At 51.6% G+C, this 17,699-nt stretch overlaps 1 protein-coding gene across 3 annotated transcripts; it reads left to right on the top strand.

Moving 5' to 3' along the window:
- Positions 1-221: 221 nt before the first annotated feature.
- On the top strand, positions 222-15,944 carry PLA2G15 (phospholipase A2 group XV). 3 transcript variants are annotated; one of them, XM_023726805.1, is made up of 7 exons: positions 277-382; positions 3,828-3,943; positions 4,408-4,564; positions 11,176-11,294; positions 11,545-11,643; positions 12,119-12,343; positions 14,013-15,944. In XM_023726805.1, the coding sequence occupies exons 3-7, from the start codon at positions 4,521-4,523 to the stop codon at positions 14,522-14,524; spliced, it is 999 nt and encodes a 332-aa protein (XP_023582573.1). In that variant the 5' UTR covers positions 277-382; positions 3,828-3,943; positions 4,408-4,520; the 3' UTR covers positions 14,525-15,944. The 3 variants fall into 3 exon arrangements, with proteins under 3 accessions (XP_004371515.1, XP_023582573.1, XP_023582572.1); XM_004371458.2 differs by lacking the exon at positions 3,828-3,943 and having other exon boundaries at positions 222-382; XM_023726804.1 differs by lacking the exon at positions 277-382 and having other exon boundaries at positions 3,629-3,943.
- Positions 15,945-17,699: the final 1,755 nt, after the last annotated feature.

The following is a 17,699-nucleotide window of genomic DNA, read 5'->3' as shown; positions in this document are numbered from 1 at the left end:
ATGCGCTCGGCGCGCAGCGCGATCACGGGAGCAGGCTGGGGGTAGTCAGGGGCGGGGCGGTGAGCATCGACTGGGAGGGTCGTGCCTGCCGGCGAATCCCTATTGGCAGGTTGTTTGCGGGAGGCGGGTCCCGATCGGCCCGGTGGCTGCGGGCGGCTGCCGGCGGCGGGGTTAAGCGAGTCGCCTGTGCCCGGGCCTAGGCATGAGTTTGGAGCGCTGAACCTGCATGTTGGACCCGAGTCGCCGGCTCACGCCATGGGTCTCTGCCTCTGCCCTAACCGCGCGGCCCTGCTACCGGGTGGCCTCCTGTACCTCCTGCTGCTGCTAATGCTGCTCGCGGACCCGGGGCTCCTGGCCCGACGTCATCCCCCGGTGGTGCTGGGTGAGGCGCGCGTTCGGTAGTGGGTCAGTCCGCCTCTCCTGCCGGACTGACGGGTTGCGTCGTTGCGGTCTTCCGCGTCCACATCTGTTCTAAGCACCGGCTGGGGGAGCCTATTGCTGTTTATCCGTTTTGTCACCGGTGTCAGTCCACCCCGCGCTTCACTGGGCGTGGGTGTGGTCAGTCTCCTGCGACCTGCTCCCGTCGAATATGGGAGTGGGTAGGAGTTCCCGTACCGTTGTCCATGGGCCCTCCTGGCCACATCACCCCAAGCCCTGCTGCTCCTTATTCCCATTTCTTAGCTGGGAGGACCAAGGCCCTTCGGCCCCACTCTTGAAGGCCGGTAAGGGGTGTTGGGTGGCCTCGGAGATGGGCCCATCTTGTCTTGACTGGAAAGCTGTCTCCCTCACCCCGCTTCCAGTTCCACAGGTTTCAGAGGACATTACTGAAAAGAAGCTCTTTGGGGAAAGGATTGCTCTTTTAGCTGGCCTCCAAGCCCCCCCCCCCCCCCCCCCCGCCCCGGCCAACTTATTAAATGGGTGGCATTGGGCCTGAGGGAGGGGCCCAAGGGAAATTGAGGGTAACTGAAGATAGGGGTAAGAGTTGGAACTGGGGCCATGAACAGGTGTCAGGGAATGTTCATCCGCATGCCTGCGCTCTAACCCTAGACCCTGACCTAGTTGGATTAGGCTACGTTGGGGCTGGGACTGAGGACCTCCCTGCCTGCCCCTTCCCTGGCCACTTGCCCTGGCCCCCATCCCAGATAAGGCAACTGTACAGGAGCCACAGTGTCTTCCTGTGGTGGCTGGCAGGGGTGAGGCCTCTGTCTGAGGGGCTTTGGGTGTCTCCTTCAGGTTGTCACTCCCATCAAGAGCTGGTGTGTGGGTGGCCAGCCAAGCCTCCTGAGAGCAGAGGCATACTGAGGCATAATGACATACTGAATCTGCTGCAGCATGAAGCTCATGCTTTGTTTGCTGGGGGTATTTTAATGGGGGTGATGCAGATCATAGATTGGTGGGCAGGCTGATCCTAGGGGGGTCCCCAACCAGGAGCTCTGGGCCAGAACATGTTCCAGGGGGATGCTGGGCCCAGGTTCACCCTGGGATTTGGGCAGACTTGGCTGTGTCTTCCGTAAACTTGCAGGATGGGACTAACAATGATCCCCAGAGACGAGGTCTGTGTTGAGCAAGCACGGAGAAAACACCACCCCAGCCTGCATGGGTAGGTGTCGGGGAAGGCTTCCTGGAGTGTACAGCTGAAGTTGAGGACAGGAGAGAGTTCCAGGCAGAGGGAACTACATGTGAGAGAGACTGGCTGGAATGGAGGTGGGGGGAGGGGTGGATTGTGCAGGTCGCATGACCCTTAGGACATCTGGATTTTATCCTGGGGGCTGCAGGGAGCCAGGAATGGGCCTGTGGTATTCTAAGTGATGGATGTGGCATTGGGAAGTAGTGGGTTCATGGCCCACACCTTTGTTATTGGGACTGATGCTAATTCTGCACTTCTTAATGCCTTCAGGCCTTGGTTATCCTAGGTCACATCAGAGGAACCTTAGGCCCTGCCTAAAGTCACAGAACAGCTGGAGTCCTAACCTGCCTGAGTTCTCAGGGAGTGAGGCTGCTGGCATAAATCCTGAGAGAGCTCACAGGAGACAGCAGATGAGCTGTTCCTGGGCATGTAGTAGGGAAAAGTAATACAGAAAAGTGATACAGAAGACCCTGGGCAGGGGGAATGGACTGTAAGCAAGCCATTGTCACCTCTCCCAGCCTTATTCTCCACATCTGTAAAGTGGGGATAGTAAGGTTGACTCCCCCCCGTCCCCAGTGTTATTGGAGGTGAATGGTACATAGATGGCTCTTGTCCTACTTCTGGGCACAGAGTGGCTCAGAAAGCTGTCTCTGCTATTTTTAGAGGTCATACAGGCCTGACCAGGGCAAAGGATGTCCAGGCAAAGCAGATCTGGTGACTTCCCCTTTTGACTGTTTCCTCTTTGGTAGAGCCAATGACCAAGGTCTCTGCACTGCCCCCTGCCTGTTCACAGGCATATCATTTAGAAGCTAAAACCACATCATGGGTGGGAGTCTGCACCCCTCTGCACCCACATCCTAAAGGGAGGTGAAGGCCACACCTCTTTCCCAGGGTTTCCCTGAGGACATTGTGGGATGGTGCCCAGGGAGTGTACACCCAGCACAGAGCTGCGTGCCTAGTTGGCGCCCAGTAAATGCCCAGGAGAGTCAAGCACTGGTTGTTCACTCAATGATCATGGAACCCAAGTAGAGTTGTGTTTGGGAGGTGTTGACAACATAGCATATGGGAGCAGGTGAAACTTCAAAGGTCAGTAGGAGTAAGTAGACTGTGAAGGGCCTTGAATGCTAGGCAGCAAGGCAGCGAGGATGGGTTTCAGTGTCACAAGGGCCCCAGGGCTCTGTGTGGACTTGATGGGCCAGCTAGGGTGGAGAGAGGTCCTCCCTGAGGGCTGGCAGTACTTACTCCCATGGGGCTGTGGCTAGAATGGTGTGTTGTTTCAGGGTAACTGTTTCTGACACAGGGTCCAGGTGTGCCAAGATGCTGGGACCTTCTAGATGATCTACCCTCTAGGGCCTTACTGTGTTTGGCCTTCAGCGAGGCCTGGAGACCTCGGGAGGCTGGAAGATGCCAGTGTGAACTTCTCTTTGTTGTGTTTCTGTTCATCACCTCCCTCCCACAAGCATTCCATCTTCTCTGGATTCGATTTATTTTTTTAATTGTACTTTAGATGAAGGTTTACAGAACAAATCATTTCTCATTAAACAGTTAGTACACATATTGTTTTATGACAATGGTTAACAACCCCATGACATGTCAACACTGTCCGTTCTCAGCCTTGGGTTCCCTATTACCAGCTTTCTTATCCCCTCCTGCTTTCTAGTCTTTGTCCCTGGACTGTTGTGCCTCATTAGTCTTGTTTTGTTTTATGGGGCTGTCTAATTTTTGGCTAAGTGGTGAACCTCAGGAGTGACTTCATTACTGAGCTAAAAGGGTGTCTGGGGGCCATACTCTTGTGGTTTCTCCAGTCTCTGTCAGGCCGGTAAGTCTGGTCTTTTTTTGTGAGTTAGAATTTTGTTCTGCATTTTTCTCTTGCTCTGCCCGGGACCCTCTGTTGTGATCCCTGTCAGAGCAGTCAGTGGTGGTAGCTGGGCACCATCTAGTTGTACTGGACTCAGTCTGGTGGAGGCCATGGTAGTTGTGGTCCATTAGTCCTTTGGACTAATCTTTTCTGGATTCAGTTTTGCTTGGTGAAGTGGCCTGGTGTCTGTCGGTTCCCCACTCCCTCTCTCAGGGTGGATGAGGCCCTGTCAACCCTGTTTGTAGCCTGGAATGGCTGTGGGGGGAAGACTTTTGAATTTAATCCTTGAGGTTGTGTAGTTGATGGCAAGACTATATCTTGGCCAATCTTTGGGGATTCTAGAACTCAGAGGGTCTCCCAGCCCCTCCCAGCCAGAGCTCTCAGCCAAGCTGCAGAAATCATCTGGAGAGATCTGTGTGTTTGTGGGCAGTGATCCAAACCAAGATCTCATTTAACAGGTAAGAATGGGGAAGTGACCAGAGCCTGAACCCCCTTCTAATAATCTGAATGGCCCAGGAGGATGTGCTAGTGCAGATCTAGGGGATTTACTTTATCTGGGGTTGGGAAGAGTGTCAGGGACCTCCCCAAAACATGCCAGATCCCTCCCAATTCTCCCATGGGGTATGTGCCTGCCGGCTCCTCTTGCACTGCTGTGGGCCACACAGCAGTGGCAGCTTTTCTGTTTGGAGATGGTGCTCTGGTGATTCCAGAGGATACAGAAGGGAAAACTGAGGCTGAGGCTGACCACTGGGTCAAGGTCCCTGCTCTCTGGCTTTCCCGCCCACTCAGTTTGAGGTGTGAAATGGGGGAGATCTGCAATGATACCTGTTGTTCTTAGGGGGTCTGCTGCAGTTTCCAAGGTTTTCAGGGGTCTCCAGCCTGCCAGGCTCAGGGCCTTATGCATGCCCTTTGCCCCGTATAGTGCCTGGTGATTTGGGCAACCAGCTGGAGGCGAAGCTGGACAAGCCGACAGTCGTTCACTACCTCTGCTCCAAGAAGACAGACAGCTACTTCACACTCTGGCTGAACCTTGAAATGCTGCTGCCTGTCATCATTGACTGCTGGATTGACAATATCAGGTAAGGGCAAGGGGCACATGCTCAGGGTGCTGCTCACCAGTGGAACCCTGAGAGGCCTCCAGAGCCCCTTTTCATGTCATCTGTACCTCAAGAGACCCCAAAGTCACTGACCTCTCTCCCACCCCATTTCCTCAATCTGGTTATCACCAACTCTGTACTCTCCCAGACAGGACTTACCTTTCTGCTGCTCTTGTCCTTACCCCCCTTCTCTGCCCTCTCCAGTTTAGGCCTTCCCCGTTAGAGCCACGTTTCACACATGGTTTCTATGCCCCAGCCCCTGTTTATAGACTCAACATGGCTCCAAACCCTGCCCTTGCCGGTGAGCTGGCCACACCTGCTCCTCCAGCTGCCTGTTCTTCCTGGGCCACACCATGTCTCCATGCCTTTGCACATGCTATTCTTTTGCCCTGAAATTGCCTCCTTCTACACCCATTCACAGGAGCCCTGGGAGCACAACAGTTAAGCACTTGGCTGCTAACTGAAAGGTCAGTGGTTCTAACCCACCAGCTGTTCTGAGGGAGAAAGATGTGGCAGTCCGCTTCCGTAAAGATTACAGCCTTGGAAACCCTGTTGGGCATTTCTGCCCTGTCCTGCAGGGTTGCTATGAGTTGAAATCGACTCAATGGCAATGGGACATTCATTCACCCTTTAAAGACATAGTCACTCTGTAAAGTCTCCCCTTCCTGTCCCCAGAGCTGTTAACTCCTCCTTTCCCAAGGCCACATGAATGTTTCCTCTAATCCTCACCATGTGCCAAACTTTGTTTCCAAGGATGTTTCCCCAATAATAAGATAATAACAGAATGAGAATGATAGTTAATTGAATACAGGCACTGCACATTTTACATACTTTCTTTCATTTAGCCTTACAACAACCCTATGAAGCAGGTACTGTTTTTTAACTTGTTTTACAGATGAACAAATCTGGAAGCTCAAAGAGGTTACTAAATTGCCTGGGGCCACTCAGCTAATACTTAGCAGAATCAAGATTCACACCTGGAATTGTGTGAGTGAACTGAGGTTCTCTCCCAGACTAAGCAACCTGAAGGCAGAGACTGTGTCTCTGTTGTATCTTTATAGTAGTGGAGCCAGGAATACAGTTAGTGCTCAAGAAAGGCTTGAGCTGTAATAACAACCAAAAAATATGTGAGTGGTTACCTAAGTAGATATCTATGCTTATATACATATAGGTAAGCACATATGAATATACAGGTGTGCATATATAGGTATTTCTGTAGACAAATGTATATACGTGTTTGTGCTACATATATATTCATATATAAAATAAAGCACATAGGGGATACAGTTATGGATACTTCCTAGACATAACCAAACACCTTGCGGGATTGGGTTACTGGTGAGGGCTAAGGATCATAGTCTCGGGGGGCAACTCGGTCAATTGGCATAACATAGCTTACAAAGATAATGTTCTCCATCCTAGTTTGGTGAGTAGTGTCTGGGGTCTTAAATGCTTGCAAGTGGCCATGTAAAATACAACTATTTGTCTCTATGCATCTGGAGCAAAAGAGAAAGAAGAAAACCAAAGACTCAAAGAAGAAACTAGTCTACAGGACTAATAGTCTACATGAACTATGGCCTCACCTACCTTGAGATCAGAAGAACTAGACGGTGTTTGGCTACTACTACTGACCCCTCTGAGCAGGGATACAATAGATGGTCCTGGATAGAATGGGAGAAAAATGTAGAACATAGCTCAAATTCCTAAAAAAGGCCAGATTTACTGGGTCAGTAGAGACTAGAGGAACCCTGAGACTATTGCCCTGGGATACCCTTTAAGCTTGGAACTCAAACTATTCCCAGTGGTCACCTATCAGCCAAAAGATGGAGTGACTCATAAAATAAATAATATCACTCGTGAGTATACTGTGCTCCTCTAAACAATCATCTAAATGAGACCTCTAAAAGTCAACATTTACCCTAGACCAAAGATGAGAAGGTAAGGGGGGACAAGGAAGCTAGATTAATGGAAACAGAACAACCAGAATGGAAATAATGAGAATTCTGAGACATTGTAAAAAGTGTAACCAATGTCACTGAGTAATGTATATAGAAATTGTTAAATATTAAATAAAAAAAAAAAAAAGGTTTGAGCTAAATGGAGCCTCACAAATTAGAAGTTTTTTCTATGGGCGTGCTAGCTGGTTCTTCAGGCACCCTGCCCTTCCCAGTTGTTTATGATGCCTGCTTTGTTGGCTCTTTTCCTCCTCTTGTGTGATTCAGGGTTATTTCTGGGCTGTTGATCTGCATTTCTATTTTTGCACCAGAACCATGACCAATTGGAGGGGCAGGCTGGTGCCGAGAGGGGCTTGTCTGCCTTCATTGGTCCTCTGACCTGCTTAGACTTCCACACAGCACAGGGCTGCTTTGGCTTTCCAGAACAATTTTCTGCATTTGGCTTAGGGGCCATACGGGATAATCTACAGATTGCCTTGGTGAGAGTAGGCTCCCAGGATATTTACACTTATTTAGGCCAATGTTTGGGGTCATGTCAGCTTTCTGTGGCTAATCTTTAAGGGGAGTGGGACTCAGGACCACCAAGAACTCTTGGTCTAGCCTGTATTTTCTTGGGTACATTTGCCTCCTTGGTGTCTAGGGAGCAGGGTTCCTGGCCTGGCACAAGGTTTTTCCTCCTGTCTCCCTTCACCCTGCCCTGCCAACCCCTCACGCTTGAGGGGTGCACAGCAGCCATGGGTACTCAAGCCCTCAGGTGGAGGCTTTCCTGTGTGGTTTTGTTGCGTAGTGTACCACAGCCACAGAAACCAATAATAAATGTGTGTTGTTTTAAGATGCAAAGTTTATAAGAATTTGTTTCACTGCAACAGAAAACTAATATAGGACTGTTGGGAATCCCAGGTATCTGGCAGTCCACAACCTATGTCCCTATATTGCAGCTCCTTAGTAATTTGCTGGCCAAGCCCTGAGTGTTGTGGTCACAGTCTGGCAGGTAATATGGCCCTGGGATGTGGACATGTTTTTTTTTTTTTTTTGAGAATATGCACAGCAAAAGACGCCAATTGCACCGTTCCTACATGTACAATTCAATGACATTGATTACATTCTTCGAGCTGTGCAACCCTTTCACCCTCCTTTTTCTAAAGTTGTTCTTCCCCCATTAACTTAAACTTACTACCCCCTAAGTTTCCTGTCTAATCTTTTGAGTTGCTGTTGTCAACTGATCCTGTATAGCTAGATCTTAACATAATACTCAAGGCATTTTTTTCTAGTTGAGCTGAACTATTGTTTGGTTTTAAGAAGACTTCAGGAGGTATTTTTGGTTGAAATTTAAAGATTATCTTGGGGCAGTAATTTCAGGGGTTCATCCAGCTTTCATGGATACAGAAAGTCTGAAGTCCATGAGAATTTGAAATTCTGTTCTACATTTCCCCCTTTTGATCAGGATTCTGGTATAGAATCTTTGAACAAAATGTTCAGTAATGGTAGCTAGGCGCCATCCAGTTCTTCTGGTCCTGTGGCCAAAACCCAACCAATCCCACTGCCGTCAAGTTGATGCCGACTCACAGCGACCCTGTAGGACAGAGTAGAACTGTCGCATAGGGTTTCCAAGGCTGTAAATCTTTATGGAAGCAGACTGCCACATCTTTCTGCTGTGGAGCAGCTGGTGAGTTTGAACCGCTGAACTTCCAGTTAGCAGCCGAGCTCAACCATTGATCCACCAAGGTTCCAGGTCTCATGGCAAAGGAGACAGTTGTTCATGGAGATAATTAGCCACACATCCCATTTTCTCCTATTCCTAACTCTCCTTCCTCTATTGCTCCAGGCAAATAGAGACCAATTATTGTGCCTTGGACTGCAACTTGCAAGCTTTTAAGACCCCAGGCACTATGCAAGGAACTAGGATGTAAAACAGAAGCACTAAACATGTTATTAGGCCAGTTAACTGGGATATCTCATGAAGCCATGTCCCTAAACCTCCAAAGCAAGGAACCGAATCCCATGAGGTGTTTGGTTGTACATAAGCAGCCTCAGCTGCTACTCTTTTTTTTTTTTTTTTGGTCATAAATATATCTATCATACAACTTTTGCCAATTCAACTTTTTATAGGTGCACAACTTTTTGACAGTACTTAAAATAATCAGCTGTGCAACCCTACCCTCAGTGCGATTTTGCCATCACCATAAACCGAAATTCAGTACTCCATAAGTGTCTTAGTTACCCAGTGCTGCTATAACAGAAATACCGCAAGTGGATGGCTTCAACACATAGAAGTTTATTCTCTCACAGTCTAACAGACTAGAAATCCGAATTCAGGGCGTCAGCTCCGGGGGAAGGCTTTCTCTCTCTGTTGGCTCTGGAGGAAGGTCCTTGTCATCAATCTTCCCCTGGACTAGGAGCTTCTCAGCACAGGGATTCCGGATCCAAAGGACATGCTCTGCTCCTGGCACTACTTTCTTGGTGGTATGAGGTCCCCCTGTCTCTCTGCTCGCTTCTCTCTTTTACATCTCAAGAGATTGACTCAAGATACAACTAATCTTGTAGATTAAGTTCTGCCTCATTAACATAACTGCCTCTAATCCTGCCTCATTAACGTCACATTGGAAAATCACATCAGATGACAAAATGGTGGGCAATCACACAGTACTGCAAATCATGGCCTAGCCAAATTGATACACATTTTTTGGGGACACAATTCAATCCATAACAATAAGCAATAACCCCTCTTTTCCCCTTTCCTCCTGCCCTGGTAACCAGTAATAAACTTTGGTCTCTATACATGTGGACATGGCTTGTTCCATTCCTCCATGGACAGTGCAAGATGTGGAATCACCTTGCAGAAAGCAATTTGGCCTTTGTTCTTTCTAGCCAGACCAACCCCTGAAGCTAATGAGTAGGGACCTACCAGACCAAGAGGGACCACCTGGAGGCCTGGTGCTAAGCCTCAGGAGGCATGATATAATCTGTCTTGGCCACATGGTGAGGCTGATAGGAACCCTGAGCCCTCAGATGGAACTTCCTGGTTGGTGACCATGCACAGGAGAGGGTAGTGGGCTTAGCACACCAAGAGAGACCACCTGGGGGCCCGATGCCAAGCTTCACAAGGCATGATGTAATCTATCATGGCCATGTGGTGAGGCCAATAAGGGCCCTAAGACTTAGATGGAGCTTCCTGGCTTCCTAGTTGGTGACCATGCATGGGAGAGGGTAGCTCATGCCTCTTTGGACATAGAAGCTCCACACTGTGATCGCTCCCAGACCTCACCCTATGTGGCTCTTCTGTTTGTATTCTTTTTGGTTGTAATAAAGCTGTAGTATAAGTATGAGGTATTCTCCGTAAATTCTGTGAGTCATTCGGGTAAATTAACGAACTCACAGTGTCAATGAGAGCCAGCAGGCAGGGCATAGTGAGGGTAACGAGTGCCCAGGGGCAATCTCTAAATTGCATAACCCCACAATTCAAGTGCGCAGGGGCAATCTCTAAGCTGCGTGCTGCCCCCCAGTTTCAAGATGAATAGCATTGGTAGCGGTGACACATCAGCAGAAATGCCTTCCCCCCTTATCCAGCTGCCTCAGTCAGGGCGCTTTCATATTTGTGGCACCTCAGAATGTCATTCTGCACCTCGTCTGGTGCCCCCTTGTACTTATGCACAGGCAAATGCCCCCCTCTGCCCCTCCCCCACCCCACCCTGCTATGCCTCTTCCAATAGGGGCTCACATCTTCCTGTTTGGCATCTGAAAGAAGGTGTCTTTCTAACGTGTGAGCTCTGACCTAGCTGGGGCTGAGACAGTACGATGCACAAGCAGCTGGTGAGAAGGATGGAGAAGTGGGAAGGTGAGGACAGGATCCATTTCTACACTTTGGGAATTGGATTCATGCTGATCCTTACCATGCAGTTAGCAATGAAGGTGGGAGTTGCCCACTGTGCCCCCTTGCTTAGTGCATATGGTGTGAGGGGGAGGGAGGCTGGTTCCTGGTTCCAATGTCCAGAACAAATGGGAGCCAGCTGTACCTACCTGGGTCTGCACAAGACCTTTCTCTTGTTTTCCCATCATTTCTTAAGGTCTTGCCCACTCTCCCACCCGGGGTGGGTGAGGGGATGGCACACAGCAGCCACAGGTGCTCAGGCCCTGAGGCAGGGTCTTTCTTGTCTGGTTCTGTTGTGCACTATGCTTTACCATCTCCTTTGACTTGATGTGGTGGGTGGCAGGAGCTAGATCTGTGGAAATGGGGTGATGGGTGCCTGTGAGTTAGACTGTCTCTTGGGGTCAAGTGTGCTGTTCATGGCAGGGCCAGGAGTAGCCCTTCCTTCTCCCAACTGGGTCCACGGCCCTGGGTGTTTTTCAGATGAGTATCCTCATTCTTGGGTGGGTGACATCAGGGAGAAGGGAATGTTGCCTTGACAGTGTTCCTGGGTCAGGGTCTTTGGAGTGAACCTTGGTGGGGGTTCTCATTTGGATATGATTACTCTGATCTGTGTTTTACAAACTTGTGTTATTACTTTTTGGTCTCCCTTATACATCTGACCAATCCTGGGGATGGGAGAGGGGTATGGCTGAGGACATGGGGGGAGGTTTTGGGGCATACCAAGCTAAGTGTTACCTCTGGTTTACCAACTCAGTATCCCCTCCTGACAGGCTGATCTACAATGGAACGTCTCGGGCCACCCAGTTCCCTGATGGTGTGGATGTACGTGTCCCTGGCTTCGGGCAGACCTTCTCACTGGAGTTTCTGGACCCCAGCAAAAGTAGTGTGGGTATGTAGCCCTCACTTACGCTCCCCAGGGCGCAGGATCGGGGGTTCTGCTGGACTCCTGATGTAGGAAGAGCCCTGTCAGTTTGAGGGAGACGGCCTGTGAGCTGTCTCTGACTTGTATGGGTGTAGAGCCCTGTAGCACTCCACCAGTGACCTCCCTGCAGTAGATGGCCACAGTCTCATTGGCAGGTGTCATGTGGGTGGCTGGTGCTGGCTGTCACCTTTCTAATCTTGTGCATTTCTATCCACAGGTTCCTATTTCCACACCATGGTAGAGAACCTTGTGGGGTGGGGCTACACACGGGGTGAGGATGTCCGGGGGGCTCCCTATGACTGGCGCCGAGCCCCAAGTAAGCAACCATTCTCCTCCCCTTCCTGAGGTCTTGGGAGGTGGGGACAAGGAAGTCACAGTCACCATAGGCTCTGGGCTCTCCCCTTACTCCCCAGCCCTCTGGCATCCAGCCCACTGTAAGTAGCCATGATGCCACCCACCCTCCCGAAGTCTTGGGCAGTGAGATGGGGCGGGGGGTGGGGAGGGGTGGGAGGTCACAGCCATCACACCTGATCAGTCTTGTCCATGTCCTTCCCGATCCCTCACCCCAGGACGCCTGGGCCTCTGAGCTCTGGGGAGAGCTAAGAAGCTGAGGTGGAGAAATGGATCCCCTTTGTTTTCTCCCTTCATGGAAACATGGGGAAACCAGACCCTCCCACTTGGATTCTAGCACTCTCTTCATTCACCTAGTCCTGGGTCTGACCTAAGAAATAGTCAGTGGTTTGGGCCCCAGAACCTTTCCTGCCTGACCCCTGCCTGGCTCTGGCCTGCAGATGAAAATGGGCCCTACTTCCTGGCCCTTCGCAAGATGATCGAGGAGATGTACCAGCTGTACGGGGGCCCTGTGGTGCTGGTTGCCCACAGCATGGGCAACATGTACACACTCTACTTTCTGCAGCAGCAGCCACAGGCCTGGAAGGACAAGTATATCCATGCCTTCGTGGCACTGGGTGCACCTTGGGGGGGCGTGGCCAAGACCTTGCGCGTCCTGGCCTCAGGTAAGACCCTGCCTGGTGCTGGTGCTGGTGCTGGGGATGCCGCCCCCTCTTTCCCTCCACCATGCCCTCCTGGGCCTCTCATGTCTCTTCTCTTGATTGGCACCCCTCTTTCTCCAGAGTGTCATTCTTTTTCAAACATCCTTTTTTTAGAAAGAATCTAAAACCACTGCTAAGTCTGCCTTCTCTAGACAATAGCCCTTGTAAGTTTCTTACAGCAAGTATACCGAGTGGCATAACTGTTGGACGGACACACACACTCCTTTCTCCAGAGGAGGAAGTTTGGGCTATAGTTTCGTGTTCATGAGTTACATCTCCATCTGTGGGCAGGAATAGCCTCATTTACTTCTGTGGGCAACGCAGGGAGGAAGTAGGTGCAGACCCGGTTGGGCCTCCTTGCCTGGTGGTTGGGAAAGCTGCCTCCTTCCCTGTTGTCCCTTCTCAATCTACCTGCCACCTGTAGCTGAAGGGCAGGACTGGGACTGGATGGGGGCCCTACTGCCCCTCACTGCGGGAGTAGTGAGCCAGGGCTGTATCTGATAAGCTTCTTCCTCAAGTCACTGGCACTGCCTGACCAGCATATTGGTCAGCTGATGGTGTGTTTGGGTCAAGCCTGTTGCCTCTCGCAGTAGTTACCCTGGGTTGGCTGGACAGTGAACATGGGTCAGAGCCTCAGATATAGGGTGAGGGCTTATCCTAGCCTACTCTGTCCTGCCTGTACCGGGAGGGACAGACACAGGCACCCCTTGAGTCTGAGATGGGGTCATGGGGGAGTTCAGGCCCTGGTCCCTTTCAGAACTTCCCCCATCAGCCCCCTTAGAGCTTTGCCTCACATGCTGGGGAGCTCTTCTGTCAGGCCCTGGCAGTCTGGGAGCAGAGGGTGGCCCATGGACCCCTAGGAGCTTCTCTTTCTTAGGGGCTCTAGAGCCAGATACCAGGCAGAGCTGAGGCCCCTCAGTCAGTCAAGGAAGCCTCTCTGCTTTCAGGTACAGGGTGAGGTAATATGTCCTTATGGGTCCTGAACAGGTTAGAAGCCCCTGCTCCCAAGCTCCACCTCATCCTTTAGAGATCCCACTGACTGGTGGGTGTTTGTGTTATTCACACTCCCGAGTGCTGAGGACTCTAACTCTGTCTGCAGCCTCCCTTCCTGCCCTGTCTCCAGCAGGCCTGGCTGCCCAGGTCAGCCCACAGGCAGATGGGTGGGATGAGACCAGGGCTGGGTGAATGCAGAGTGAGACGAGGAAAAGAAAAACAGCTCAGTGTAATAAAAGAGAACGAGGAATATGTCTCTGGGCTGCCAACCTGCTGATTCACCTCAGACATGGTCAGTGCTCACAGCCCCAGTGATAAGTGCCAGGAGGAGAGAACCATTTACAGATGAGGAAACAAATTGTAAATCACCCTGGGGTGTGTGCTGCCTAAATCCCTGGTGACTAAATGCAAAAGAAAAAAACAAGCCACAGTTTTGTGCTTTCCAGATGTAGCAAAACTAAAGGGAAGCAATAAAAGCTAATGCAGGGATGGTTGTTATCACGTGTTGATGATAAAAGCATGGAGCTGCTGCAGTGTTGACAGGGCCACTGGCTGGGTCTGGCAGGGGGCCTGGTGGTGAATATGCTTGCAGCCAGCTTGCATTCCCGAGCACATACTGACCAGAACCTTCTCCCTGCAGGAGACAACAACCGGATCCCGGTGATTGAGTCACTGAAGATCCGGGAGCAGCAGCGATCTGCCGTCTCCACCAGCTGGATGTTGCCCTACAACCATACCTGGTCACCTGAGAAGGTATTTGTGCGCACACCCACAACCAACTACACACTGCGGGACTATCACCAGTTCTTCCAGGACATTGGCTTTGAGGATGGCTGGCTCATGCGGCAGGACACGGAGGGGCTGGTTGATGCCATGGTTCCGCCTGGTGTGCGACTGCACTGCCTGTATGGCACTGGGGTCCCCACGCCAGACTCCTTCTACTATGAGAGCTTCCCCGACCGTGACCCTAAAATCTACTTTGGCAACGGTGATGGCACTGTGAACCTGCAGAGCGTGCTGCAGTGCCAGGCCTGGCACGGCCGCCAGGAACAGCAAGTGTCGTTGCTGGCACTGCCAGGCAGCGAGCACATCGAGATGCTGGTCAACACCACCACCCTGGCGTACCTGAAACGTGTGCTTCTTGGGCCCTGATTCTGGTGCCAGGCAGGACTTCTGGGTGACTTGGTCACAGCCGCTTCTCTTGGCCTCTGGGGCTGTTGTGGCCCACGGGTTTGTGACCAACCATCCAAGGCCCTGGGTTTTGCAATGTGAAGTGTTGCTTTTTATCCTCCTTGTGTGGGAGTGAAGGAGGAAGAAGTCAAGCCTGAACTCAAGGAACCTTTGATAAAAAGAATACTGCTGCTAGTGGAATTGGTGTGGCTTCAGGACTGCCTCTGCAAGGTGGATTGGCTGGCACCTGGTCCCAGTCCCCAACTCCAGGGCCATGTGTTCCTCCTGCCCCTATGGCCTAATCACACTCGCCTACCATGCCCTGGCACCTCAGCTTTCTTGTGAGGGGTGTTACTAAGCTGTGGTCCCTGACCCCAAGAGCCCAGGGAGGGGCTTCTAGCCCTTAAGGTGACACTTCCCACATACTGGCCATAGCCCCAGGCCCATGTGGGCCTGCTACTGGCCATAGGTGGCTGGAACTGCTGGCCCTTGTGGCCTAGCTCCTTGGCAGTCTGTTTGTGGCTTCTTGGGGGCAGCCCATTTCTCCTGCAGGCTGAGGCAGATTGTTGTGTTCTCCATGGTACCAGGCCCTTGGGCATTCATTTCAACCTCCCTCACCTCCAGAAGCAGCCTAGCCAGGCCTGACTGGTGGGCTTAGGATGGGGCAACAGATGGTCCCCCAGTTCTGGGGACTGTGTCCCAGGGCGCCTGATCCTCTCAGTTGGGCTGTTGGCCACAGTACTGATGCTGACTCTCTTTGCCCTGAAACTGTGGTCCAGGTATGAGAGCAGGGCCCAGTGCCATGACCTTCTAGGTGCTTGTGGAGAAAGGGAGCTTAGGGAAGCAGCCAAGGCTGCCTAGAGCTTTCTTGAACTGCCCTTCCACTAACCCACCACCACACTGCCACCTGCCTTAGGGCTCTCCAGTAGCCAAATGAGCTGGCCCAGGGTGAGAGGAGGTGGGGCTCCTGCCTGTCCTGCTGAGCACTGGCCATCACCAGGCAACTGCATGGTGTTCAGTCTGCAGGGACTAGCCCAGAAACTTGAGTAGGTTGATAGGTTGCCCCTTTGACAGCCAGGTGCCTTGGGGGCTCTCCTGGGGGTTTTCTCTCTGCTCCAGAGGTGCTACATGAGCCTCCCCATGATAGGAGGGATGGAGGATCTGGGCATGCCCTGGTGGCAAAGGGCTCCAAGTGGATGACTGGCTATAGGCCGAGACTTGGGTCCAGCTTCTAGAGTGGGGCCCCCAGGCCACATTCAGGGACTGTCAGGCTGGACTGTGCTGATTTCCCACAAGGTTTCTGTGGAGCTGGATTTTCTCTGTTGCATACACCCCCAACATCTGTCTCTCCCTTTGTTCCTGAGTGGTGGGCCCTGGATGGGGCTCTGAGCAGCTGTATCTCCATTGCAGCAATAAAAGTATTCTGGATGCTGTAAGGTACCTGGCCTAGGCTCTGCTCTGAGCATGAGGGGAGGGAAGTGGCAGAGGGGTGAGGGGGCCTAGAGAAGGTGATCAGGGCTGGATCTTCACTGGGGCATTGATGGGTTCTCTCAGCACCAAGGCATGGCCCCTGTGCCCCTTTTTGGGCTTCATCCTCCTGCCCCTGAGAGCTGCCCCCTTTCTTGGAATCCAGCTCCCTTCCTGAGACTCAGAACCTGAACCGTTACTATTGGAATGCAGCTCCTGCCCTCCCCCTGCCCCTTCCTGGTCAGCAGGCCTCACATGCCACCTCAGAGCTAGGGGCTGAGGACAGTCCTATAGGTCACTCTGGTTGCACTCCCTTTCCCAGCCTTCTGCCTTCCCACAACTTGTAGTTCTTAGCATTTTTTGAAGCTAAAATTCTTTTTAGGACATCACTCTTCCGCTTTGCTTCTTCAGGCACATTTGTCCACCACCTCTCTGTCTTTGGAGACAGAGAGACTGAGAAGGAAGAGAGACCTGGCTGAGATTGGTATGAACAGTGACCCAGATTGACAAAGAAAGAGAAATGAATAGAGATAGTGACAGAGAGACTGGGGACCAAATGGAGATGGACAGAGAGATTGGGACAAGGACAGGGAAACAGAGATAATGTCTGAGATAGAGAGACATATGTAGGGATGGGGTCCAGCTTGAATATTGTGGTCCAGAGCCCAGAGCCCAGAGCTTGGGGCCTGTGGGGTTAGTAGGAGTCGTAGTTCCTGCCTAGTTCTTCACAGATTCTTGCCAGTCCAGGCTCTAACCTTCATCACACCTTTGGCCACCAGAGGGCACTCTGAACCCTCTCACTGTGCAAGTTATAAATCAAACCTGGAAAGAAGGAGCTTTCCAGAGAAGGGCGAGGGACTCTCAGGATACACACTGCAGCACTGGCCTCACTGGCCTCAGTTAGATGAAAGGAAGCAAACCCCCGTCCCCAGGCCCTGCTCAGCCCAGCTCTGCCCCACTACTCACCCATGCATGCCACTCTTGTGGTGGCCCTCCAGCCACTTACCCCTGACCTGTTTCAGCCCCTCTGCCATCCTTGGTTTCACAACTGCAGACGGAGGGTGTGGAGTCAGAGTAGACTTCAGGATCAGCAGACCTGGGTTCAAATCCCAGCTCTACCGGCCCCAGCCAAGTAGCCCAGGGATTCTCCTGACCTTGAGCCTCTTTTCCTCATCTGAAGAATGAGGATGACTAAATGTACCCTGCAGGGTAGTCCTGAGGAACGTTGATGGTGCTGGGGATTGTCTGACTCAGTGCTTAGTGCTCAGTGGACTTTCAGCTGACAGGTGGCTATAACTGGGTTTTAGACAGAGTGAAGCTAGAGGTCTGGGAATTGACAGTTGCTGTATGCAGCTGTTGCAAGGGTATGTGGACTGGCTGCCACTGAGTGACACAGAAGTGTCTAGAGTCCTCCCTCTGCCTGGCCAGGGAGGCAGGAGGAAACAGATGGGAGGGGCAAAGGGTCAGACTAATGACTCCAAATGTATTTACACACTCCTTTACACCTAAGGGAAGGTCTTCCAGGGAGAGGGTACAACAAGGGCAGCACCAGCTAAGGCTTCCTCAAGGGTTCTGATCGTCATCTCAGGGCTATGGTGATGGGGATAGAAGGGCTTAGGCAAGGGAGATACAAAACCATTCCAGCCTGTATTTTAGGAGGATCCCCTATAGGGGATGAGTTGGAGGGAGC

The sequence above is a fragment of the Trichechus manatus genome, unplaced genomic scaffold, assembly GCF_000243295.1.
Source record: "Trichechus manatus latirostris isolate Lorelei unplaced genomic scaffold, TriManLat1.0 scaffold00014, whole genome shotgun sequence".
In the NCBI taxonomy this organism is placed as follows: domain Eukaryota; kingdom Metazoa; phylum Chordata; class Mammalia; order Sirenia; family Trichechidae; genus Trichechus; species Trichechus manatus.
This window is presented reverse-complemented; position numbering and strand designations above follow the sequence as displayed.